Source organism: Phodopus roborovskii, unplaced genomic scaffold, assembly GCF_943737965.1.
Source record: "Phodopus roborovskii unplaced genomic scaffold, PHOROB, whole genome shotgun sequence".
In the NCBI taxonomy this organism is placed as follows: Eukaryota; Metazoa; Chordata; class Mammalia; order Rodentia; family Cricetidae; genus Phodopus; species Phodopus roborovskii.
In genome coordinates, this window is record NW_026126578.1 from 7400253 (window position 1) to 7427722 (window position 27470).

At 45.8% G+C, this 27470-nt stretch overlaps 1 protein-coding gene across 2 annotated transcripts in view; it reads right to left on the minus strand.

The window, feature by feature from the left end:
• Vgll4 (vestigial like family member 4) overlaps nucleotides 1-24157 on the minus strand; it is a 101934-nt gene extending 77777 nt beyond the window's left edge. The window contains exons 1-2 of one of the 2 annotated variants that reach the window (XM_051203766.1): nucleotides 23994-24157; nucleotides 11812-11887 (exon numbers count right to left, since the gene is read on the minus strand). In XM_051203766.1, the coding sequence (XP_051059723.1) occupies nucleotides 11812-11887; nucleotides 23994-24071 (154 nt within the window). In that variant the 5' untranslated portion in view covers nucleotides 24072-24157. Of the gene's footprint in view, nucleotides 1-11811; nucleotides 11888-23167; nucleotides 23359-23993 lie in introns of those variants that run through there. The other variant, XM_051203769.1, reaches the window with a different exon arrangement.
• Between the last annotated feature and the right edge of the window lie 3313 nt (nucleotides 24158-27470).

The window sequence follows — 27470 nt, forward strand, 5'->3', positions numbered from 1 at the left end:
GCCAGGCTGACCTCAAACTCACAAACTTCTTGCTTCAGTCTTCCCAATTCTTCGGAATGCTTTGGTTCCTCTTCATTCTTTCTCTTGGCTACAACTTCTCCTGTGGTTCTAAAACCCACAGACAATGAATATGAACAACTCAAAACTCCTATAGATGTATACAATAAAAAACTCATTGACGACACCTGCAGGCCATCCATCTGCCTGCACTAACAACCAAAGAAGAATAGAAGAGCAAGGCACTAAAGTTTAATGTTTCATCTTCTGAGACACAGATTCTTAAAAAAAAAAAAAAAATCTAATATCCAACATCTAACACACACAACATTAATATATGACATCTGTGACACAGTAAATTGGTACAAACCTTTTAGAAAGATATAAAAATAGCAGTTAATGAGTCTTGGGGGAGCTGGAGCGATGACTCAACAGTTAAGAGTGTATACTATTCTTGCAGAGGACCAGAGTTCAATTCCCCACATCCCTGGCAGAGGCTCACCTGGACAATCTCCAGGGCATCCAGAGTTCTGGCCTCCACAGGCACCTGCACTCACATACACATACCCCCACACAAAGGCACACATTCGTATATTAACAACAAATATTAACATTTCAAAATACTAATAATAATCACATAGCTCATTGCTAGAATGTGTTCCTGGCATGTTGCACTGGATCTCAAGTGTGACATTAAACCAGGTGTAGAAGCTGGAGATATGGCTCACTGGTCAAAAGCACTGGCTGCTCTTGCAGAGGATCCAGGCTCAGTTCCCAGCACCCACGAGGTAGCTCACAACAGACCTGAATGAATGCCTTCTGACCTCTGTAGGCACCACATGGACGTGGTGCATAGACAATCACACAGACAAAACACCGGAACATACAAAATAAATCTTAAAAAACAAAACTGGGTGTGCTTACATCCAGGGTAGTTGGAAATTCAAGGTCATCCTTGACTACATAGTGATTTCAAGTCTAGCCTGGGCTACCTGAGATCTTTTCTCAATAACAACCATCATAATAGCAGGATACTCCTTCCTTGGAGCCCCTCCCATTCTCAGAAGTTCTTTCTTTTCCCTAATCTACATATGTGCTACTCAAACAATAATTAATGAAATCTTCTACTTGAGAATTTTGTTCCTGAAATTATGGAACTGAACAGAACAAAGTCACTAACTGTAAGGAACTCATTTAACAAAAGAATTAGTAAGTCCCTATGTTAAATGACATTCATGAAATAAGGTAAAATGTGATCATTTTATATTAGTCCATAATTTTTTTTAATACAGGGAAAATATTACCTCTATTCTTACCACTCACATTATTACAGCTAGAACCAATGTTTTATTATTATACTTTTGTGGCAGAATCAGTGCCATACCACAAACACATACATTTTTGTTGTTGCTATTTTAGGGTCTTTTTGCTTGTTTGCTTGTTTTATTATTTTCTGTTTGTTTTTGAGACAAGGTCTCACTATGTAGCCCTGGCTGGCCTGCAGGCTATGTAGACCACACTAAACTTAAACTCACATTGTCACTTGCCTCTGTCTCCCTAGTGCTGGGATTAAAGGTGTGCACCAAACAGCTTTACAACCTAATTGAGCAGCTGAACAATGAATGTATAGCCCTGAGTGTACTGCTCAAGAACAGGGCTCGAGGCTTTCATTCATCCAGTAAAAACTATGACCCAGGTATCAATTCTTCAAAACATCCTACTTTTCATCTGTACTAGGAAGGAAAGAAAATGCTTTAATACATGATTTTAGAATGTTCATCATCTTCATCCCAGTCAGTGCAGTCCTAAGAACCAGACTAGGTTTTTAATGAAGGGAGCGGTGTATGGAGTTCAAGAACAGCCTGGTCTACATAAAAAGTTCCAGGCCAGCCAGGGCTCATAGCAAGACCCCATCTAAAAAAAAGCTGGGAGGACAGAGATAGTCAAAGGGTGGATTAGCAGAGTAGAGTGCTAGTCCAGCAGGCACAGGCCCTGGGTTCTAACTCCTGAGCCACACAGCACAAAGGAAGGGAACATAGCAGTTTGCTTTCTGTAGACAGAGCTCACACCCACTTCCCTGTACCTTTCCCTCAGGTGAAGGGGACCCACACAGGGACTTACATTTCACTCAGCTGTGTGAGCACTGTTTGGGAGCCTTCCTGGTGAGCAGCTGCAGGTCATTGCAAACTCAGGCTTTAATCCCCTCTCCTTAGCATGTGCTTCAAGGTAGAGGTGTGTGTGTGTGTGAGCAGCTGCAGGTCATTGCAAACTCAGGCTTTAATCCCCTCTCCTTAGCATGTGCTTCAAGGTAGAGGTGTGTGTGTGTGTGTGTGTGTGTGTGTGTGTGTGTGTGTGTGTGTGTGTGTGTGTCATTGCAAACTCAGGCTTTAATCCCCTCTCCTTAGCATGTGCTTCAAGGTAGAGGTGTGTGTGTGTGTGTGTGTGTTGTTTTTGTCCATCGAACCCACTTACCTCCCCTCTCCAGGAAGAAGCCCCTTTCCTAACTTTCCACCACTGTTTGATGCTATTGCTGTCGTTTTGTTTTTAATAATGATCTGTTGTTTGTTATCCTAAAGGACTTTTGACAAGGGACACCTAGAGACTTGTTTGTCCTCTAGAATTCCTAAGAAGATATTCTTTTCTAATTCAAATTGTTCTATTCAAGAGATAAACAGGCCCCAGGTCACAGCTTTCCTGCTCAATGGAATTTACTCTAAAGGTCAAGATGAGCTGGGTGCAGTGGTGTGTGCCTGTAATCTCAGCAGTTGAGCAGGGAGGACAGTGTTGTGAGGAGTTCAAAGTCAGCCTGGGCAACATACAAGAGCCTTTGCCAGAAAAACAAGTTATCAACTACAAAGTCTAATGTGGATGTACAGCCTGCCAGGCCGAGGCAGGGAGCACTGAAGGCCAGCCTGGTCTGTATTACAAGACTTTATCTCAAAAACTGGAGCACAAGGGTTAGAGAGAAGGCTCAGCAGTTTAAAGCACATATACTGATCTTGCAGAGGACCCAAATTCAGTTCTCAACCCCCATGTCAAGTAGATCATGATGGCTGACCTATGGCTCCAGCTCCAGGGGAATGCCTACTTCTGGCCTCTGAGCATTACACTCAAGACAAACACACACACACACAAATAATACATTAATCTTGTATTCAATTTATTTCTAAAAGAACAGACTAGTCTAATTAATGAGTTCTCTGAAACAAGAAACATTTAAGCAATATCTTAACAAAGTAAGGAAGAAACACTGTATAAGTTTTGATAAGAAAAGCAGAGTGCCCAAATTTTGAACCCCAAAATCACCAAGAGACCAGATATGACACAATAGCAAAGAATCTTTTATTAATTAACGAGTTAACTGTATTACCTCGGGTCCTCCATCCGTTCAACATGGCAATGGAGCAAGAAGGACCTGGAGGGATTGTGGGGCAGGGAATTTACTGGGGTAGAGCAAGGGGAGTGTGTGTGTGTGGGGGGGGTCCTCAACAGTATCAGGATTGGTGCACTTCTGGGCTTAGGAGAGCTGTCCTGAGCTGATTGGTCAGGAATGATTGCTATGCCAGAGGCTATACTCTGTAGCCACAGTTGCCTGGAATGCACATCCAGAGCCTACCATCTAACTTCTGATTGGTCCCTTGCCACAGGAGGGTATCTGGATTCCTAGTGACTTGGGACAAGGTGGGGAAAGGTCAGAAGCCCAGCACATGCTGCTGAGTCAGAGGCCTACATCTTGCTGGGTCTTTTCTGCAGCCTGTCATGGCTTCCAAAGCAGGGGACTAGATGAGGGCCTGGTCCCTTCCAAGCAAACATGAGCATTTTATCCAATTGGAAAGGCAAAGATTTATTCATTTCATTTACAAGGGATCCAGAGTTAGATTCAATAAAATGGCAGCTGCAATAAATCTAAACCCAAGAAGGATGCACTGGCTTGACTGTTCAGACCTAATTCAATTTCTCTGAGAGCATGAACGAGAACAGAATATTGCTACACATTACACCCACGGATCAAATGCTCAGTTGTAAGCCCATGACATTCATCTCTTAAAAGTAAATAAATAAATAAAAGACTGGAAGGGATGCAGCTTTATTTGGCCTTTTAGCAAAACAAAAAACAAACAAACAAACAAACAAAAAACCTGAATGGAAGGGAAAGATATGCACACAGCAAAAATCAAATTCCTGAAATCCATGCACTCACGAGGATGAGCTACACAAGGGGTAAGAACTTACTTTATGAAATGTAGTCACATTTTAAACCCTGAATTCTCATGGATGTGGATGCTGTGCTTTCGTCTCTGCCTGCTGTTTTTCTCGATGACTTCCAGCAGCCCGGAAAGTCCAGGCCTGAAACGGGCCACTGTGAGCTCTCTACCACAAAACATGTAGTCATGTATGCAAATTCTCAAAAAAAAAAAAAAATTAAAAAAAAAGTGAAGCAAGATTGCTCAGTGGGTAAAGGTATTTACTGCCAAGCCAGTAAGTCTGACAGCCCGAGTTCAATCCCCCAGAACCCACGTGGAAGGGGAGATCCCACCCCAGCCAGCTGTCCTGACCTCCATACATACACCCATACACATTTACATACACAGACACACACAAAAATACACAAGTGTTAAACTTTTTAATGACTTTCTTCATGGAGATAATGACAAAGCTATGAGAGGGATCCAGACACAGACCACCTTCCCTCTGTGCTTGAAGATCTGCTACGGAAAAGCCAGGCAGTGGTGTGCTCAGGAGGAAGAGGCAGGTGATCTCTTGAATTTGAAGCCAGCTGGTCTACAGAGCCAGAAGGGATTAAAGCCTGAGTTTGCAATGACCTGCAGCTGCTCACCAGGGAGGCTCCCAAACAGTGCTCACACAGCTGAGTGAAATGTAAGTCCCTGTGTGGGTCCCCTTCACCTGAGGGAAAGGTACAGGGAAGGGGGTGTGAGCTCTGTCTACAGAAGGGAGGCTCCTTTGTATTTATGTTCCTTTCTTCTGCACTGTGTGGCTCAGGAATTAGAACCTCGGGGTTACAGGGAAGCCCTGTCCCCACCCCAAAAGAAAGTCTGCTACCATCACTTACTCACACCCAGAAGCAATGAAGATGCAGTAAGTTTGGGCAGAGATGAGTAGATTTGTGAGTTCAAAGCCAGCCTGGTCAACATAAAGGTTTCCAGGCCATCCAGGGCTATACAGTGAAAGCCTGTCTCAATAAATAAATAAATAAATAAATAAATAAATAAATAAATAAAAGGGGGCATTGGTGGCACATGCCTTTAATCCCAGCACTTGGGAGGCAGAGGCAGGCAGATCTCTGTGAGTTCGAGGCCAGCCTGGTCTACAGAGCAAGTTCCAGGACAGGCTCCAAAACAATTCAGAGAAACCGGTCACAAAAAAAACAAACAAACAAACAAAAAAACAAAACAAAGAAAGAGAGAGAAAGGAAGGGAAGGAGGGAGAGGGAGGGAGGGAGGGAGGGAGGGAGGAAGGAAGGAAGGAAGGAAGGAAGGAAGGAAGGAAGGAAAAGAGGGGGCTGTAAAAAGAAATCTGCTCAGTGGTTGCATACGAGTCACCTGTGAAGTCCTAGGTTGATCCCTTGCACTTCAAAATAAGGGGAAAAACCTACAAAAATCTTCTGTAACTAGAGAAGCTGGCTGACTGAAGAACTCACAAAATCCTAAAATTTGTGAAATCAGCATAAACTTTGCATTAAAAACATTTGCATGGAAGCAGTTTTTCCTCAACAATTATAAAATTTGACAATACTAGACCACAACAAATGGAAAAGCAATGGGCTAGAGCCAGTGTGTGCTGGCAAATGAAATAAATAAAAAACAAACAAACAAACAAACGAAATAAAAGTCCCTACAAAGGGAAAGGAAATTAAGTCCCAGGCACTTGCCATTGTGTAAATATCCCTACCACCAGAGCTCTCTAGAGCTGTAACTGAGACACAGGCAGAGAGGGTTCTTGGACCAGCTGAGGTCAACTGCCTCTCTACAAGACCAGCCTACCCCATGCCTCTGTCACCCTGCTACCAGAACTCATGGGTGATTTAAAAGTGGAGATGGTCCTGGGCACTCTCTGCTCAGCAGGGGGGACACTGACAAGCCAAGGCTGGGGGAGAAGGGACCAAACAAAGACAGCAGAGTGCCAGGGATGCTCTATCAGATCTGATTAAGGCAGAGGATCCTCACAAAGCAGAGAAGGACCAGGAGAAGGAAAGCAGGCAGCAAGCAGCAAAAAGTCCTTCACTGGGGGTGGGGGTGAGATGGCTCAGTGGTTATTGCACTGGCTGCTCTTCCAGAGGACCCAGGTTCAGTTCCAAGCACCCACGTGGTGACTCATAGCCATTTGTTATTCCAATTCTAGGGGACCCTTTCCACCTTTGTGGGGCACCAGGTATGCACTTGGTATCCTCACTACAAGCAGGCAAAACACTCATACAAATAAAATAAGTGCTTTTTTTTTTTAAAGCCTTATTCCATGGATTCTTGGCTCTGATATTTTAATTTGAATTGCAAATGACATGAAAATAGACTGTAACTTTTTTTTTATGTGTAGTAAAGAAAAACATGGGTTTCCAAAAGGCTGAGAAATACTCATCTAAGGGAAACATAACCCAGCCTTAAGTGTCTGAAGAGCTATTCAATGCTATTTTCTACATCCATTATGCTAATTAACAAGCCACTTTATTTTTCCACAGCACAGATCCATTTCTAACACTCATTATGCTAATCTGATCTGATATGAAACTATAAAAACAGCAGATTTTAAATAGCTGCCTCTGGAGAGAAGCCCTTCTGATTAAATGCCTAGCCTGGGATGCAAATTTGATTAGGGTAACTGCCCACACACAGAAAGCAACTTAAGCAAACTCAGAACACTACCTTATCCCAAGCAAAAGGAGCCTGGCATTGTTGGAGCACACCTTTAATCCCAGCACTCAGGAGGCAGAGGGAGGCGGATCTCTTGAGTTCCAGGACAGGCTCCAAAGCTACACAGAGGAAACTCTGTGAGGAGAGGAGAGGAGAGGAGAGAAGAGGAGAGGGGAGGGGAAGGGAGGGGAGGGGAGAGGGGGAGGGAAGGGGAGAGGGGGAGGGGAGAGGAGAGGAAGGGAGGGAGGACCTAAATAAGAGACCAAGAAAGGACTCCTCCACACCCTGTGACACCCAATCGTGAAGAGCTCTGCAGTTTTTCATGTTGGGTGGGATTTTTGTTAGTTTGTTTGTTTTAATCTTGAATTAGGTATCCACTTCTACAAGCCTAATTTTCTAGTATTTCCAAGATTAGCTCTGACTGTAAGAAGCAAGAGAAAACGATTTCTGAACTACAGTGTGCTATTAAATACAATAGTGGGGATGGGGCTCAGAATCTGTGCATTTCAACAACAATGATCATGATAAGTCTGCTTCGTTGGTGTTAAATAAATCAATTCCTCAGAGAGAAGCCACTGCAGTGGCTATTTTACTGTCAATAAATGTTTAAATGCCTGCTTATGCTTGGGACAAGGCAGAGGGGAACTGGCCCTCACACAGACTCTCAGGATCCAGGTCTGTCATTACAAGGGACTGTTCAAAACAATCCTTTTCTTAAGTACAAGTTAATGAAACAGGAATCTATAAACTATAGAGTCACAGACAGTAAAGCAACTGGCCACTTTCCAGACAGGGGCTTCCTGATCAATTTGCCCACCTCATTTCATGGAGAAAGTGTTTGGGCTCTAGGGTGTACCTTTATACAATTCTCCTATACTACATCATGACAGAAACAACCTCCTGGTCATCTGTTCAGGTCCACTTCTGCTGGGCCAAGGATCCCAGTTAGTTGCATTTCCACAGTTCATATGCTAGTCAATCCTCCTAGCACATAAAAGGAAGAGTTTACCTCAAAGCAGAGGTGGCTCAGACTGTGAGTCTCAGTCCACTCCCATGAACATTACCTTCCTCACAATGGGCCTTACCAGAACGGCACTGTAAAGTCAGTGTGAGGCTCTCTCCAGAGTTTTCCAGGGATCAGATCCATGCAAGGTCAAGCATGGTACAAACTGCTTTGGCACTAGGTACCATCTTCAAACTGTTCATAAGTCATAACTTTAGATGATGAGGAAAGGAAAGTTAATGAGGGGAAAGCACTATCTCTGCACGGGCTGGTTTAATGTGGGGTCCAAAACAAGTTGCCATAATCTCTCACACTGAGAAAATAATGTGAGTGTACTTTCACTGGGCATAGTCTGTTATTTTCTCCTGTTTGTTTGTTTGTTTGTTTGTTTGTTTGTTTGAAGCAGGGTCTTAATATGTAACTATGGCTGTCCTGGAGCTCACATGTAGACCAGGCTGGCCTCTAACTCACAGAGATTCACCTGCCTCTGCCTCCCGAGTGCTGGAATTAAAGGCCTGTGGACTCAACCTCTGCGCTTCTTTTCTTTATAGGCAAAACAAATATCAACCTAGAAAGAGGAAAATGTTCCACACAGCTGGGTGCTGATCTCTTACAAAGGAAAGCCTAAACTTCTCAGAATGCCTTATTAGGAAGGTCTATGGTCAGTTATGCTTCAGCCAGTTGCCTTTTGAGGGCCTTCACCAAAGGAGTCAGCAGGGCAGGTGTGAAACAGCTGTGAAATGCTGCATCCTCCCTTGATGGGAGATGTCATTCTGTAAATATGTTTCTCATACTGGTTAATGAATAAAGCACTGTTGGCCAATAGGAAAGCAAGATAGACGGGACCAGGAGAAAAGGAGGATTCGAGGAAGTAGTAAGGAGGAGTCAGCATGGAGAGACAGGGGAGACCAGACGCAGACCCCATTCCCTGGTAAGATGAAACCACGTGGAAATACTTAGATTAACAGAAATGGGTTAATACTTAAGACAGAGCTAGCCGATATGAAACTAGTACCTGGCCAACAGTATTATATCTAATACAGAGTCTCGGTGTGTTAATTGGGGCTGGCATGGCGGTGGGACAAGACCAGTGGTGGAAGGAAAAACCTTACTCTGTACACTCCCTCGCTGTCCTTCACATGTAACCCTCCACACAAAGCTCTAAACTGAAGCTTTTTCCCCAGGGGCTAGCAAGATGGCTCAGTCATTAAGAGCACTTGCTGCTCTCCCAGAGGCCCAGAGGTCAGTTGCCAGGACTCACATCAGACAACTCACAACTGCCTGTTACTCCAGCTTCAGGGGTTCTGACGCCCACTTCTTGCCTCTGGCCACCTGCACCCAAGCAGGACTCACTCACATTGCACACATGTATACAGTTATATGAAAAAAATAAATCTTAACAAAAGAAGAAGAAGAAAAAGGAGAAGAAGGAGGAGGAGAAGAAGCCATACTTTTTAAAATTTTTGAGTTAAGTAGGCAGAATAGCACACATCTGCCACCTGGGAGGCTGAGCCATAAGGATCACTTAAGGCCAGTCTCAATACCATCAATAACAACTACCAAAACAGAATCTGTTTTTAGAGTGGAAATGTGTGTATTAAAATACTTTAATACATGCCTAAGCATAAGGCTTAATCGAGAGAGGTACTCTGAGAGGAAGATGTACCCCAGAACATAGGTGCAGACTTCTCAGAAAAAAGCTACCCAAAAGATTTCAACCAAAGCAGGCAAAGCAGCTACAAAATCTCATACTCTAGAATATATAAGAAAAAATATCAAAAGTGTTTTGTAAACATCATAGTAAGATGAGGCATGATATAAAACACCCCAAAGTAGGAGCCCACAGGACGGGTGTTTGGTGTAGTGGTTTGAATGAGAAATGTCTCCCATGGCATCTGAATACTTGGACCCCAGGTCATGGCTCTGTTTGGGGAGGTTTAGGAGGTATGGCCTTGCTGGAGGGATTCAGTATTTAGCCTATTTCAAGTTAATACACTCTGCTTCTTAACTGTGGTTCAACATATGAGCTCTCAGCCCCCTATTCCGGCTGCCACGCCCTGCAGTCTGCTGCCAGGCTGTACCTGCCATTATGGACTCTAACCCTCTGGAAACGTAAGCCCAAACTAATTCTTCTATAAGTTACTTCAGTCATGGTGTTTCATCACAGCGCTAGGAAGGTAACTAATACAGTGGGAAAAGACACTTGTCACCAAGCCTGACGAATCTTGCTCAATCCTCAGAAGGGGAGCAATGATGCCATAAAGTCATCCTCTGCCCTTCACATGTGTGCCACACCCATACCCACACATATACAAATATCCACACAAACAAATATAAAGACACAGAGGTATTATTATTTTATGTCAGGTTCTGGTACCCCTATTTTGATCACCTTTGAAGAAGGCAGGTGTCACTATTTTTAAACAACTAAATGAGTAAATTGTTGAAAAAAGTTGAGGTTACCCCAACCTCAGCATGAACAACCCCCAAAAGGAGAGACTCTCCCAGACAAAGGGAACAAGAATGGCAGGTTCCAGTTGTCTTTCCACTGAGTACATTCCAGCTGTGTCCTGGTTGCTCATGGAATTGATCAAAGTCTCATGAGTGGGAATGATTATTTTGGGTAAATTTATTCCTTCTAGGATGCCCAGATAAGCTGCTATTATGTTACCACAAAACCTCCCTTTCTTCATTCACTTTCGCTGGTGTCTTCAGATATTGCCTTTATTCTCTGCTGGATGACCTCATGAAACCTTAAAGCTATCAGGTACCACAAGACCTTCCACTGGCTCCCAAATGCTAGAACAATCATACCCTCCAAAATGCCCCAAGTTCTCAGTTCTCTGGGAGCTGAAGAAAAGCAGAGAGACTCATTTGGGTCACCAAGATGTACTGAGAAGCTGATCTCAAGAAACAGTTCTGTGTTCGTAATGAGACACCCAAATCAGATTATACACACATACAGACTTTCTAAAAGTGTTGGAGAGAATGTTTACTGCCTGTAAAGTGCAACAGCAATTTCTAACAAAAGCCAAAATAGAACTAATCTAGGGCATAGTAAGCTGAGTCGGGCTGGGCTGGTCCAGATAAGTCTAAGAAATCTAGTGGAAGCCGTCAGGCATCAAGGTCAACGTGCCTGTGAACTCTCAGGCACTCACATAAGATAAACGACTACTGGAGTGGGTCCACGCAGAAGATGCAATGCCTATATGCCTTGAATCGTTTAAACCTGATGTTGGCAAGCAGAACAAGACCAGAAGGAAATCATCTGCTGATGTTGCCAGGGCCTGACTGCAACTTAGCAACAGAGTGTGTGCCTCGCATGTGAGGCTCCCTGGGTCATGGCCTAAGACCACACACAAAAAGAAGGGTCTACGTGTTAATAATGACTACAGACATCTTTGCAATTTCCCCCTCTTCTTTGCAAAACCAAATCCTGAGAAGCTGCAACCTTGTGGGGGAGAACATGGAGGATTACAGAAGCCCACCAGCCTATTCCTGAGCCAACTGGAGTCATCAAAGGTGAAGAAGTCTACCTTCTGTCCATTGTAGCCTTCTGTGTGTGTCCCCCACCCCAGGTCACACCTGCACCTGTCCCCACACCCCCTGATGGGCGTGGTCAGTGCAACAGGTGCGGGCAGAGTAGATATCTCACTACACAAGTCCTAGCAACCAAAGTAGCACCTGAAACAAATGTTCTGGAATGAGGCTTGGAGGTGAGGCACCTGCCTGGCAATGCACAAGGTCCTGACTTCCATCTTCCAGACTACAACAAATACAAATAAATAAACCATTCCATGGGTTTTGGAAATAAGAATGAAGAAAATACAGCTATCTTTTTGGAAAAACAACTAAAATTACCAACACACGGTCATAAAACCAGGTAGAAAGGCAGGTAGTTTTAACTTGGCACAGGAGGCACTAAATACAGATGACTTGACTCACGTTTTTCATCGTCAGCATGCACCAGAGAGGCTGCCCTGGATAATACATCCAATGGTGTCTCCATTCCTAGGTGAGCCTACAGATGAAAAAAAAAAAAAAAACTATATAAATAGAACTAGTAGCAAGACTGACCTAGAATTCTGGTAGCTAACAGCATACTGGGGTCACAGCTTGAAATGCTTGTTACACACAAGGCCCTGGGTTCAAGCCCAGCAACAAAAAGAAAATTGAAAGTAATTTTAGTAGTTCACAAAGTAACTCCTCCATCAGCCACAAATAGCTCTTCTAGAGTGAAGTTCCTTCCACTTGTTGAGATAGCAGGAAGTTGGGGCTAAGTTGCCAAGCCCAGGAAGCCTGTAAGGAGCTCTAAGGAGAGATACCAAGAACGTTCACGCCCATGTCCTGGTGTTTATAATTGTCTATGCTGGTTCATAGCAAGCCTGTATGGACACACCCCATAAAAATTAGTCTGGGGAACAAAGGCTGTCTGTGAACATGGCATTGCCACCAGTCTGAGAATTTGGTGGTGACGATCGCTGCCATTTATGAGTCTTTACAGAAACAACTACAATTGGACCATTCTGTTCCTTTGCCTTCTTAGCTAGGAGTCAATGAGCAGCAGCAAGGGTTTCAGGACAGCCAGAAAGCTGCAGCTTCAAATCTGTGGTGTGTGCCTGAAACACTGAACCTCTGGGAGAGTTAAAGCGCCTTTTGAGTCCAAGAGGGATCTTGCTGGTGCACATGCCCTATGACCACTAGTGCTGATTTTTGTACCACTGTGTTTTATGATCCTGTTTGTTCTGCCGTCCCGTGCAACGAACCCCAAGCTTGCAGAACTTACCCCAGCCCAGACTGCCATGCTTTTATTGATACTGACTTCCACTGAAAAGCAGAGGTGGCAGAGGTTTAAAGGGAGAAGAAATCCTTAAAAGTCGAGGCTGGTTCTGACCAGTTTCCCTTTTTGATTTAAACAACCTCACCAAATAAACAAACACATTCAGTTATCACAGGACCACACACTATTAATTCAGAAGGGAAAGCTGGAAACTCCACTTTTTTAAAACACCCAGCATTATTTATTCAGTATTAGTCAATATTTACTACTATCTACCCAGCATTATTTATTCAGTATTAGTCAATATACTACTATCTACTATGAAAGTCACTCGGTGTGCCAGCTGGGCTTTCTTTCCTTCCTAATGGAAATACTTCAGACCTCCAAGGAGGCATTGATCCTTGGTCCTGCAGTATGACTTACTTGATACATGTAGAGTATGTACTTGGTGTCACAGGAAGGGGACTGGACCAAGACTAAAGAGCTTGTGGTCTGTGTGGCACACGACTCTCCAAGAACTCAAGCTACAGGGATAGGTTTCCAAAACACTGTTTTTGAGATGACTCAGTAGTTAAGAGCACTTGCTGCTCTTGCAGAGGACCCAGGTTTGATTCCCAGGACCTACATGGCTGCTCACATTTATTAATCTCCTCCACCCCCTACCCCAGTGCTCACAATGGCATATATGTGGAGGCCAGAAGGCAGCTCACAGTTGGTTCTCCCCTTCCTGGGAATAGGTCCTAGGAATAGAACTCAGGTCTTCAGGTTTGGTAGCAAGTGCCTTTACCTGCTGAGCCATCTTGCTGGCCCAGAAAACAAAACAAAGTTTGTCTATGGTGAATTCACTTGGAGACTCTGGAAGGAAACTATAGTGAGCAATAGATTTCTTGTTTGTGCTATCACTCTGCTGCTGGACCCTCTGCAAGAGACAGAGGGCTGCATGCCAGTCCCCACCCCACCTCCAGCAGCCACCCTGCTAACCTGAAGCAACTCCAAAAGATCGCCTAGGTGATGGTGGATTACAAACAGCTGTGTGAAATTCCAAACCATCTCATGAGCCAAGCCCTGTAGAGACTAAGGTGGATTCTGAAAGGCTGATGGAGAAAGCAGTTGAGATGTCCTTAATAGAAGGACATCTGTGGGAACCCGATATACAATAAGAACAAACAAGGATTGGGCTTTTGAAAGATTTGCTCTCCAAGGGAGTCTATACTTGTCATCCCAGCACCAAGGAGGCCAAGGAAAGAAAAAGGTTGAGAGAGTTCAGGGGCTGTAGAGATGCCTCGAAGGTTAATAGTTTGTACTCCATTTGTTTGCAGAGAACCTGAGTTTGGTTCCCATCACCCACTCTGAACAGCTCACAAACACCTGTAACCAGACTCTGGAGATTCAACACCTCTGGCCTTTGTGGACATCTGCACTCATGTGCACCATATCCACAACTACACATACATGGAGATAATTTAAGAGAGCTCAAGGTCAACCTGAGTTACATGAGAACCTACCCCAAAACAAGAACCAAAAGGAAATAAAATGTCAATACATGTGCAAGTATATTAATTGTAGAAGACAATATATGTTCCTACTGATGATGAGGACTGGGTTTGTAGGTCAGCAGGGGAGCAAGGCTCAGTCCCCAGTACTCAGTAAAAACAAAATGAGAACACTTCCTATGATTAAGAAAAGGAGAGAAAAATGACAACAGACCAAGTATCAGCCACTACTTTTCACAGGTTGGTCTACCCTGAAGATGGCAGTTGAGGCTAAGCCCTGACAGAGGGGAGGAATTAGGGCAGAGGAGGTGCATCCTGGAGGACAGTTCAACATCTTCATGAGGGGAGTGGCACCTGGCTCATCTCCATTCTCAAAACCCAATCAAGTTGAGACTGCAGGAGTCTCAAAAACTAACAAGGCAATCTAAATGCTGTCTTCTTCTGCTCTTACACTATAGTATAACAATAACCAAATATGAGATTGTTTGACATGCTGACTCCTGGACTAATATTGAAGTGAGAGAGACAGAGCACACCTCTGTGAATCAAGCCTCTCCTCGTAGACCTACAGTCTTTCTTCATGGCTACTGTCAAATGCAAGCATAAACTCACGAAGAGAACCAAAACACACATGTATGGGCCCTGGGGAGCAATGCTCATATATTCTCTCTGCCAGCCTCGCTGCTTTCCTAAGAGTATCTCGTCCCCATTCAGCTCGCTGTGAGGAAGGAAGACGTCTCCAACTCCAAAGCTATTTATTATTAAAACGTGGGAGCACTCAGTGCTACCATGCAGCTCAGCTACAAACCCAAAAGTCATTTTGTCCTTCCAAACCAAAATAAATAGGTATCTGTGCCCATTCAGCCAACAAGGGGACAACAGTGCCTGCCATGGGAACAAAATTATGTCAGATACTTGGTTTTTTTTTTTCCCAAGGGAAGGACTAGAATGCAAGATGTGTGTCATGGAAGTTTTCCAGGAGAGTTCTATGATGGAAGGTACAGAGCTGTCAGGCTCTGCCCATAGAGCACTAGTGACTACATCTGTCTTCCACATAGTTTGCCGGCCTAGAACAACCTTCTTCAGCCAGCATGACCACTGGAAGAGATGGAGATAGCAGAAGTTACAGTCAGGCTGCCTGAAGTTCCTGACACAGTATTACTTGGCCACATGTCAGGAACTGTCCCTAACTTCCAGCTGCACATGGTTAAGTACCCCCAAATTCCTGCAGGCCCTGCTCCATCAGCAGTCCAAACCACTGCCCTGTCAGGAGCTCACCCTCCTCCGTAAGAAACAACCACACACAAGCCAGAGTGTGAGTACTGTCAGGACTGCAGCCTTCTTGGCCATCAAGAGCTTAGAAGGCTTCACCGGACCTCTTCTCTTTTTTCCAGTATCAGACCGGACAGCACAGAAAACAAAAGGTGAGCTGCCTGTCTGGGAGCAGCTTATACTCACAGCAGCCCACACTGTGGTTAAGCAGGAAGCTGAAATCAAGACATGGGCTGTACTGGCTGGTTTTGTGTCAACTTGCCACAGCTAGAGTCATCAGAAAGGAAGGAGCTTCAGCTGAGGAAGTGCCTCCATGAGATCCAGATGTACAGCATTTTCTCAATTAGTAATCAATGGAGGAGGGTCCAGCCCATAGTGGGTGGTGCTGCCTATGGGCTAGTGGTCCTGGGTTCTACAAGAAAGCAGGCCGAGCAAGCCAGTGAGCTGTACCAACCCAACATCCACCCCCCCACACACACCCTCACCCCCCCACGAACCCTCACCCCCCACCCCCACCCATGGCCTCTGCATCAGCTCCTGCATCCATGTTCCTGTCCTGTTTGAGTTCCTGTCCTGACTTCCTTTGATGATGAACAGCAATGTACAAGTGTAAGCTGAATAAACCCTTTCCTTCCCAACTTGCTTTTCAGTCATGGTGTTTCATCCCAGCAATAGAAACCCTACCACACAGGCCAAACTGTCAACCAAATCTAGAGAACACAGACAACTGCAGCTCCGTGAGGATCCAGCTTCTTGTAGTACACGGTAGTACACGTCCTCCCTATTCACAGCCACGTCTCAGACCAGCCCTCTCTGTTCTTCTTGCTAAAAAATATGTTCCATTTGTGTTCCTTATTTTCCTTCTCCTGTTTTACCATCTGTCACGTCAAATACAGGCAGGGCACTAGTATCAGTAAACTAATTTATTCACAGAAAGGCTATTGTGTGCTAGGCTTTGCTAACGATGCCAATGAAGTGGCCAGCCATGTACCTTCTCCCCAGGTCCCTTGTCCCTGAGGTATTTTGAACAAGAAATGTGCATACTCAGGGGCTGGAGAGATGACACTGTGTTTAAGAGCACTGGCTGCTGCTCTTCCACAGGTCCTGAGTTCAATTCCCAGCAGCTCACACTTGTCCATAATTCTGCTTCCAGGGTTTACAATACTCTGCCATAGACATGCATGCAGGCAAAACACCAACTGAGCATAAAATAAAAATAACTTTAAAAAAATGAGTATGGGCTGTGCGCATACATACTTGTGCACGTGCCCGCGTGCACGCATGTACACACACACACACACACACACACACACACACACACACACACACACACTTCCCAATAGGCTTATGTACTTGAACATTTGGTCCCTGGTTGTAGTGCTGTTTGGGGAAGATTATGGAACCTTTGGGAGATAAAGCGTGGCCAGTTGGTCATTGTGGAGTGTACTTTGAGGGCCTGCAGCCTTACCTCACTTACAGTTCTTCCTGCTTCCTGTTTGTGGATAAAATGTGATCAGCCAGCTTCCAGCTCCCACACCATGTCTTTCTTCCCCCAGTTGCTCCGGTCCATATGTTATCACAGCAACAGGGCAGTAACTAATACAACCCTCTAAAGATAATGATGCTAGGCATGGTGGCACTTGCCTTTAATCTCAGCTTTCAGGACACCAGAATATCTTCTTCTCTGTAACTTGGTACCCACAAGCCGATCTCTCCTCATCCACTCCTTTCTGCTTTTACTATTTTTTAAAAGTATGTGTGTGTTGTGTGTGGTGACCATGTATGTACACATGAATGTGCACATATTCTTTTCGACAGGCAGTGGTGGCACACGCCTTTAATCCCAGCACTCAGGAAGAAGGAAGAGGCAGACCGATCTCTGTGAGTTCAAGGCCAGCCTAGTCTACAAAGAGTTACAGAACAGGCTCCAAAGCTATACACAGAGAAACCCGAACAACAAAACAGACAAACACAAAAATAACTGCTCTTTCCTCAGGAGTACCACTAAAGAACATCCATAGTAGAGCCTTTGATACCCCAGCTTTCCATCCCTGGGCATGTTCAAAAATGGGCAACTGACCCACACAGCTATCCTTTGAAGCACCAGGGATGCCAAGGACTTGGCCAGCTTACCTCCTCATATCTGTACACCATCATGTCTGAAAATCTATCAGGGCAGATGTCTGAAATACAGTTAATATCCCTACATGACCTATGAACTAAAAACATACATGTATACTTAAAATCCTAATTAGGGATCTTCCAGGTATCTGTTACCCTCCACAATAAGCTACACAGCAAGAGCCAGTACTGGTGTCTATGGTCCAAATAGTCCTAGAATGTGGCCGAGCTGCTCCAAGTGTGTCCCCTACCTGCAAGGGCTTCAGGTCCCTTCTGTGACACCTCTGCAGGAAACAAGTCTCCTCTAGAATGACTCATCCTCCTACTCTTCAATCTGGGCACACTGGATTTCAGAAAGAGGTAGCAGGCACCTACCATTTCATCTCTAGCCATGGTTTGTCTCTACCTCCTACTGCCCAGCCAGAGAAGACTTCAGTGGGCTTGAACAAAACAACAGAGCACTGTTCTGGGCCAGAATCCTAAAGGAATGCATGTTTAACCGTGTTAATGTTTTCTCATGGTACAGTGGCCCAAGTGACTCTGCAGCCCTCCTCGACCCCACATAAAGGGACAGATGACTTCTCACTGACCCTGACAACCCCAACTAGTAGACAGTGCTACCATGCAGCGGCTAACAACCTCAGTCACTACAATGCCGTTAGCACCAGGAAAAAAAAAAAATCTGTGCTTTTTCACAGTGCTAAGAATAGAATTCACAGCCTTGAGCACATTAAGGAAACCACTCTACACTGAACTACATGCAACACAGTTCGTTCTCAGCCTCCACAGTACAAATGCATAGACTTCAAAGTAGACTGTGAGCCAAGCGAGGCCATCTACACAGGCTCAGAGCTACAAAGCCAAAATCACAGCACACTGTGTGACCCTTGTGGCAAGGCTGTCTGGTGCCGGCCTACATTCTTTCTGCTGGCTCAAGTTCATTCATCTCTCTCGCAGAACCCATGGAGAGTAAACCATGTGACAGGCACACACTGACCTACTGTGTCTAAAGGCTTAAGAATTGACTTTTTTTTTTTTTTTTTTTTTTTTTTAACAACCTACAAATTCTCAGCATTTTTCACCGCAGTTGTCAGCTGCATAAAAGTGAACTGGATGACTCACAATCACCTGTAACTCCAGCTCCAGGGGATCCCACGCCCTCTTCTGGCCTTAGCTCCCAGCCTGTCAAAAACCTAGATAAGTCTTTTTTGTTTTGTGTGTCTCCCCACACTCCCCTACACCCTCCCCACACACACCCAAGACAGGTTTCTCTGTGTAGCAGCCCTGGCACTGCCCTGGAACTTTCTCTGTAGACCAGACTGGCCTCAAACTCACAGAGATCCACCTGCCTCTGCTTCCCAAGTTGTGGGATTACATGAGTGTGCCACCCTGCCCAGCTCCTAGGTAAGTCTTCTAAATCAGGATATACTGTATCATGAGGCACACTGGTCATGGCTATTAGTAACTGCAGTTAGTTCTCTTAACTTACTGTAATTAAGTCCTATAAAACCTTCATGAGTTGGGAGCTAGAGAGATGGCTTGGCGGTGATTAATAGGACTGCATGCTCTCTCATAGAGAACCTGGTTCAGTTCACAATACCCATATGGTGGTTCCACAGGCTCTAGCACCCTCTTCTAGCCTCAGTGAACCCCCGTACACATTTGATACATACAAATAAATACACACATACATACAAATAAATAAAAGCAAACAAAAAAATGTTCTGCCTCTCAACACATTTGGCTGACTGACTAATACACAGCGTTGTTTCAAGTGTGTTTCTGTTTAAACACATCTTACTGAATATCTGTAGATTCATTAACATGGAATTCACAGTTCCCAGCTCTGCATCCCAGAACCTCATCTTCCATACAAGACACACCACAGTCTTCCTAGCTGAAGGACCTGAAGCACCTTCACCATCACTCTTGAAGGCTGTTTGAAACAGGTCACCCATGAAAACTATGGAGAAAAGAAAACACGGTACTTACATCAGCCCCTGCCTCCCAACGACACACCGAAACACAGCATGCTCACACAGTTGAGCACTAAAACAAGCCTGAGCATCATCATCCTGTTGATGCGTCATTGGGGAAGTGTGAGTGGAGAGACTCAAACCTGACCAACCTCCACCTCACACAGTGTAAGCTCTGCTTCAAGAGGCAGTCACAAACGTGAGTAGAGAAATGTGCAAATGTGGATAATGGCAATTGACTATATCTCGTTAGCATAAGACACACAAAGGAGTTCTGAAAGATTTCCCTCCTTTGCCAAAGAACCATTAAACTTTATCCCACATAGATTTCCTTTCTCCTACCCCTGATGTCAACACTTCCTTACTTTCCTGACTTGGCAGTATGTGCCTTCCAGATCTGGCAACCCTGCCCAAGCTTCTTGTCATTGCTATTTGTTCTTTAGGTAGACAAATCCCTGCCAACCAGCTGGCACCATTCACCTTAATTCACCCAGTCTCCTATCAAACTCCAACCGGTAGTCTGTACTCTAGAAAGGTTCCCCTAGAAGCATGAATGACCCTTGGCTAACATACCCCACCACTGGAGGTGGCAATTGTTTTGTTTTTTAAGATAGGGTCTCCTTTACCCAGGTTGCCTGGAGCTTGACATGCAGCCCTGGGGACAGTTCTCTGGCACATGCTGGGATGACAGATGTGTTCTACTAAACCAAGCCTCAGAAAGTTCTTACACACACTTTTCTCCTTCTACGGTTTCTCCTATCTCCAGCACCTTATCTCAGGCAATAAAATGCCTGACACTGAAAATCACCAGCATCCTAAATTCTCTTACATTTCCCAGGTGTTTGCCTTTTGTTATCAGAACTTTCCAACTGACAAGTTTGATTTATAAAATCATCAAAGTGCCAAGAAAACTTTTCATGTTGGGTGTCTTCCTGTCTCTGAATTGAATTTGCTTTGGAGACAGAGTCTCTCACTGAAAATAGAATCCCCCATCCCCACCCTCACACACACACACACACACACACACACACACACACACACAGGATTTCTCGGTGTAGCTTTGGAGCCTGTTCTGGAACTCACTCTGTGACCAGGATGGCCTTGAACTCTGCCTCCCGAGGACTGAGATTCAACATATGCACCACTGCCTGGCTGAACCCCATCTTTTGGTTAGACCCTCAGAAGCCAAAAAAAAGGGCATTCCATCATCTAGCAGCCAGTGTTCTTAACTCTCTAGCCCCTATGCCCAGCTTCTAAATGGGTACTGGGGATCTGAACTCAGGTCCTAATGCTTCTTCACTGAAGACTTCATCTACCTGACCATCCTCGTCTCCTGGTTTTTTTGTTTTTGTTTTTGTTTTGTTTTTTTTTTTTTGATTGTGCAGGTAATCTACAGACATAACCTTAAGAGACACAAAGACTTTGCTGTGGGGTTGACTGGGCAGTCACCAGAGGTGGGTAACAAAGCTGACTCCAGAAGGACTGGAACTTTCCATTACAGAATATTTAAAGGTGGAAGTTTTACTCTCAGAGCTATGTCCGCAAGAAGTATTGAAACCTTGGAGTCACTGCAAAGTCAGCTGGGGAAGCAGCACTAAGGACCAGGTCTATGAAAGGCTCTCGTCTCTTCAGAGGCTTTCCCAAACCTGACTCCAGATCTGCTGTAAGTACGTTATTCTCCTGGGATTCTTCAAACTCTCCAGTATACTGGAATAGCATGTCAATCACTCACAGAAGAAAATTAAATGCATTGGAGAAATGACTCAGAGCTTAAGAGCACTGGCTACTCTTGCAGAGGTCCTGATTCAGTCCCTAGCACTCACACAGTGGCTCACAAACATCTGTAACCCAGTTCTAGGAGATATGAAGTCATCTTCTAGCCTCCCGAGCACTGCAGGCAGAAGTACACAGACATATATGCAGGTAAAACATCCAAACACATAAAATGAATCTTTAAAAATTTTAATTAAAAAACTATTTAGATGTATCTGGGATGGAACAAGTAAGTGGCAGGATTCGAACTCAAGTCTCCAGAAACAATGAGCTGAAGCTATTTTTACTACAACACTCACAGTTTTGGAATGCAGACCTGGTTCTTTGTAGCAGAATTATCTTAATTATAATGTGTTTTGGTCAATACAAAAATTAGTTCGCATTCTTTCTTTCAAATGGAAAGCAAAAGAAGATTGCCCAGAAGTATTAAACACTCACAGGTAGCAAGGCAAATGGTCCTGAAATGAAACTTTTGCTAGAGTTAAAACATAAAGCTCTCAGGGAATGGTGGCGCACTCAGGAGGCAGGGGCAAGAGGACCTCTGAGTTCGAGGCCAGCCTGATCTACAAAGCAAGTTCCAGAACAGCCAGGGTTACACAGAGGAACCCTTGTCTCAAAATAAATAAATAAATAAATAAATAAATAAATAAATAAATAACCAAGCAAATAAATAAAACACAAATAAAGCTGGGGAGAGAGACAGTTTCTCGGCCAAATGTAACCGTAACTATAACCCTTCCGAAGGAAGGGGGCTTTACAAACTATATTGTGTGTAAGAATCATCTGAGGAAAATACCCATAAATTCATCATTTAAGGGGCGAGCAGGAGAAACCAGATGTTGCTGGACGACACTACAAGCTCCGACTCTGCGGGACTCTAAGCCGCCCAGCCCAGAGGTCTCCATACATCCCACTCCGTTGGCCTCCTGGGCATGCGCGGACTCCTAATTAGCTGCTGCAGGGAACAATGACTGCAGAGACTGAAGAGGAGGTAAAGTTTGGCATGCCAAAATGCTATGCAAAACTGACCTTCAAATCCTAAATCGTAAATGGACCTTTTTTTGTTTTTTGACCCTGTTCCAAGAAGAAAAAAACAGGCGTCTACTTTCTTGGGTTTAAGGGGGAAAGGATCAAACTCCACAGCCAGGGTAGTAGTAGCTCTTCAGTAGCTGGCGATTTACGCCTTTAGGCAGAAGCAGGTGGATCTCTTTGGGTTTGAGACCAGCCTAATCCACAAATCGAGACCAGCCAGAACTATAAAGATCCTGTCTCAAAAAAAAAAAAAAATATATATATATATATATAGCGGGTTCGGGTTCTGATAAACACTCCAAGACCGCCCACCTCCCCCACACCAAGCTGCTGGTTCTTATTAACCAGAGGAGGAAACACAAGGAACAGACAAATGGGACCAACGATCAAAGTGAAACCGACTTTTTAATCATCTCATTGAAACCGACGAATGCAAAGCCAGGAAAGCGCTAATGACGAGGCCGCCCCAGCAAGTCCTGTCATCCTCGCCTAAGACCTCAATGGCTCGGTATGATGAATTCAAGACTCTTGAGCAAAGCAAAACAAAACCCAAAAAAAGGCAAAGCCAGAAGCTTTCTGGGGAGGCCTCAAGCAGTGCTGGAAGGGCGCGCAACCCTGTTTTGAGCAGGGGGCAGGAAGAGTGAGGAAAGGGCCGGGTCCCGCAGCCAGAAGCGCCCGGGCAGGGACGAGACAGGGACCCAGTGGGTGACTCGCTTCGGGGCCTGTGTGCGCGCCCGGGACCCGGGTCAGCCGGAGATGGACCGTCCCGCGAGCACAAGCAGCCGCTTCTCTGTCCGCGGCGGGACCCGGTCTCCTAAGGTCGCTGGACCTAAGCAAGGGTTCCCGGCACTCACCGCTTGCGCGCCTCGGGCTGGTCGGGCCCCGCCAGGGGCGCAGAGGGCGGAGGCGGGGCACGCTCAGGGCCGCGCGGACCCGGGAACGCGCTCTTCTCAGGGTTCTCCAACACGCGCGCACGCTCGGGAGCGCGAGGAATCCTTGGAATGAGGCGCAGCCCGCCCGCGCCGGGTCTCGTCCTGGCCGGCATAGCCACGCCCTACGCACGCCCCGGACACGCCCCTCGGGCCGGGCAGGTGGGGCCGCACCCAGGTGAGCCCGCGGAGCCGCGCTGCACGGCCACGAGCGGCGCGAATCCTCCGGAGTCGCGCGCTCGGAACCCAGAGCCCGGGCCCGGAACGTCGCTGGGGACGCGATGCTCCCTGCGAGCTGCTCCTGCGGGGCAGGGCACGAGGACATGGCGTTCCTAAGCATCCCTCACGCGCCACGCCCCCGAGCCCTTCCCGAGCCCCTTCCCGGCACACGCACGAACACCCGTGGGCACTCTGGTGCATGTCCAGGTGCCTACCGCCACCAGCCACGAGCGTGCCCACGGGCTCACAGCAGGCTTCCGCTCCCCCGTCCCGCCACTCTCTGTGCCTGTCTCCCCGTAACCTGCCGGCTCAGTCGACCTCGCAGAGCACCGGGACCACCTTCGCAGACCCCACACCAACCCGCCTCCCTACAGCCCGAGGACAGGCGCGGAGATAGCCGCCCAGGAGTCTAGGCTCCACGTTCGTACCCACGCGGCGGGAGCCACAGCGGGCCACTCGCAGCCTCACCCTCTGGTCACCAAACCCCACGCCCAAAACCACCGGGACGCGACCGTCCGACAGCCACACGTACCTGAAGGCACAGAGCGGTCGCGCTGGCTTGGAAAGTAGGGACTAAGGATGCCACACAATCAGAAGGGCAGCCTCGCATCAAAACACTTGGAGCCAGCTGGGTTCCCTCCCATTCCAGCACTCCACGCGCGCGCACACGCGTCCACACTCACGCGCGGCCTCTCCACCCCCTCCCCCTAGCTGAGAAGAGGAAACAGGAAAATCTGAACCGCGGACAGGGTGCTCTGGGCGCGCACTGCACTTTGCTGCGCTGGGCAAACTCGTGCTGCCACCAGCCAGCTCTGCAGTGGGACGGGCAGGGGCGGGGGAGGAGGGAAACGCTTCCTATTGGTGCCGGTTCTGGCGAGGGCACGTGACCCGGAGAAGGCCAAGCCTGGCTTTAATTTTTAGCTGTCATTCTCCGTAGATGTTTGGGGTGGGGGAAGTGGACACGCCCCCGGCCCGGCAGCCCTGGGCCCTCCATTGTTTTTCTCATATTGCCACAATTAAGGAAAACATTTGCTTAGCATAACCAGCCGCTAACTTCATACAACAGGCAGAGGCTGGACTTCTGGTTGGTTTTAACCACAGCTCCACCTGCATGCCTTCTGGCTGTTCTCGAACCTTTGTCTCTAGAAAGTCTCCAACCTCCACGCCCACACACACTCCACACCACAGTCTTGGTCAGATTTTTGTCCACTTAACACAAGCTAGAGTCATTTGAGAAAAAAGGAACCTCAATTGAGAAAATGCCTCCATTTTATGGCCTGTGGGCAAGCCTATGGGGGCATTTCCTTAATTAGTGATTGTTATGGAAGGTCCCAGCCCTCGTTGCATGGGGACACCCTGGGCAGGTAATCCTGGGTGATAGCAAGCCAGTGAGCAGCATTCCTCCACAGCATCTGCTTCAGTCTGTGCTCTGACTTCCCTACAAGCTATAAACTGAAATGAACCCTTTCCTCCTGAAGGTGCTTTTGGCCAAGCTGTTTATCACAGCACAGAAATAATATTAGACAATGACAATCCGGATCACAAAGACTTTCCCTGCAAAAGGGCTCCAAGACGCCATAAAAATAATCAGTAGCTTACTTCCACGTTGGAAAGAAAAATTTGTTCCAAGCTGTTTTCCCCTTCTGTTATGGGGTCAAAAGCATCCCCAGAATGTCACCTCTATGGAATGACAATAGAGGTAGGGGCAGTTCATTTTGCAAAAAAAAAAAAAGTTCCCTGGGGGCTTGTGGCCGGCCCCTTATGAGTCGCATAGGCACCAGATGAGTTCTGAGTGTGGCCACTCTGGGGTTTCCTAGCTCCTCCTTTTATTAAACTCATGGACCAGGATCCCAAGAGGCTAGAGGGGTGGCTCAACAGTTAAGGGGATTGGCTGCTCTTCAAGAAGATCCCAATTCTATTCCCAGCACCCAAGTCAGAGTCTCACAACTGTCTGTAACTCCAGTTCCAGGATACCTGGCATCCTCTTCTGGACTCTGCAGGCCCTGCATTCACATGCACATGTACACATAATTTAAAAATAGAAATAAATTTTCAAAAGAAAATCATGGATCAGTGCTAGGAAGACTCCCAAACTTTCTGATGGTGTGTGTGTGTGTGTGTGTGTGTGTGTGTGTGTGTGTAAGCACCTGAGTGTGGAGATCAGAAGACAATTCGCAGGAGTTGGTTCTCTCATTGAACCATGTGGGCCCCAGGAATAGTACTTAGGTCTCAGACTTGACTGCAAGCATCCTTACTCTCTGAGACACTTCTCCAGCCTCACAATGATGTTTTTAAACTTAGACTCTATTTTAATTCAACAGCTCTTAAGGGTAGATAAAGAAAGTATGTAAGATACACAAATAGAGAATGAAAACAGACAAGGGACAGTTTGGACAGGCAAAAAGAAGGTGGCAGAGGGAAGAAAGATTAAGCTTTGAATCCCAGCTCAGCCCTATTCCAGGAAGGACTCTGGCTTGCTACTTCTTTCTCAGAAGGGACTAAGAAAGAGGCAGAGGGGTGCAATGAGCAATGACGTCCCATCTCCCCACTTCTCTCGTGACTGGAACTCAGAGCTGTTTGGCACTTTATAAACACATACAGCTTAATCGCTGAGGGCGAGGGAAGAGACTCGCTGGGGTGGAACACATGAACAAGATTAACAAGTAACACAACTGCACATTGTAAACACCGGCCTCTGGTTGAAAAAGCGACCCCTCATATCATTATCTCATTTGATCTCCGTGACAGCACTGACACTCATTGGCTGCTAAGTGATTTTCGTTTGGGGTCGGTGCAGGGGTCTAAAACTGCCTCCTTAATTTCCATCACTGTCCAGATGGAGCCTTGCTCTGCAGATAAATCATGGGGACCAAGGGCTTTTCTCATGGAAGTGACCAGTTTGACCTTGGCAGGGCTTAATCTCACTCCTTGCCTTACATCATCGGGAGTAAGCTTAACTCTGGCAGCATCCAAATACTGTGTTAAGTCTGGTTGTATTCATTGTGTTGGTGTAAACAGGTGAGTGGAAAGCACGGGATAGGGGATGCTGCAATAGAAACAGGAGAATTAGAACCAAAACTTGTGCCCTATGGTCATTATATCAGCCTCACAGTGCACAGTGATCTGTGGCACTTTTGCATGGACCCACGTGGTACTTACATGTGATGCTAAAAATGAAATGAAAAGCAATGTTAGGAGCATAAAATATAGCATATATGTAAATACATACAACATATATACAATAAAAACTTTTTTTAAGTTAGAAGCTGAGTGTGGTAGTAGACACCTGCAGTCTGAACTATTCAGGAGACAAAAGCAGAAGGCTGGTTGATGTGAAAGAGTTAAATGTCAGCCAGGTTGACACAGCAAGACCCATTTATATCGACAAGAACAAGTTAGAATGGTAAATTTTTGTTGTTGGTTTCATTTTGGGGTTTGTTTGTTTGGTTTTTGGTTTTTTGAGACAGTGTTTCTTTGTGTAGCCCTGGCTGTCCTAGAACTCTCTTTGTAGACCAGATCTGCCTGCCTCTACCTCCTGAGTGCTGGCATTACAGGCATGCACTACCTCTGCCTGGCTTTTTTAAAGTCTAAGAAATGTCTAGCACTTTTTTTTTAATGCCTAAGAAACTCAAGAAAAATATTGCGGAAAAACACATAGCATACTACATAAGTGAAGTTTGGTTTATAAATACATAACAGCTAAAAATGTATTTCAAAACTAAAAATTCACAAGTCATTAGTTAATATTTAAAAAGTTATAAATGTCACAAGCCTTTAATCTCAGCACTCAGGAGGCAGAGGTAGATGGATCTCTGTGAGTTCAAGGCCAGCCTGGTCTGCAAATTGAGTTCTAGGACAGCCAGAGATACACAGAGAAAACCTGTCTTTAAAAAAAAAAAAAGTCATAAGTAATTAAGGAGATGAGTACATAGAGGTGGAACAGAGGGCAGCTGGCCTGGCATATTCCTCTTCAGAGCTCCATGAAAGACATTAGGAGGATGGTGTTAGG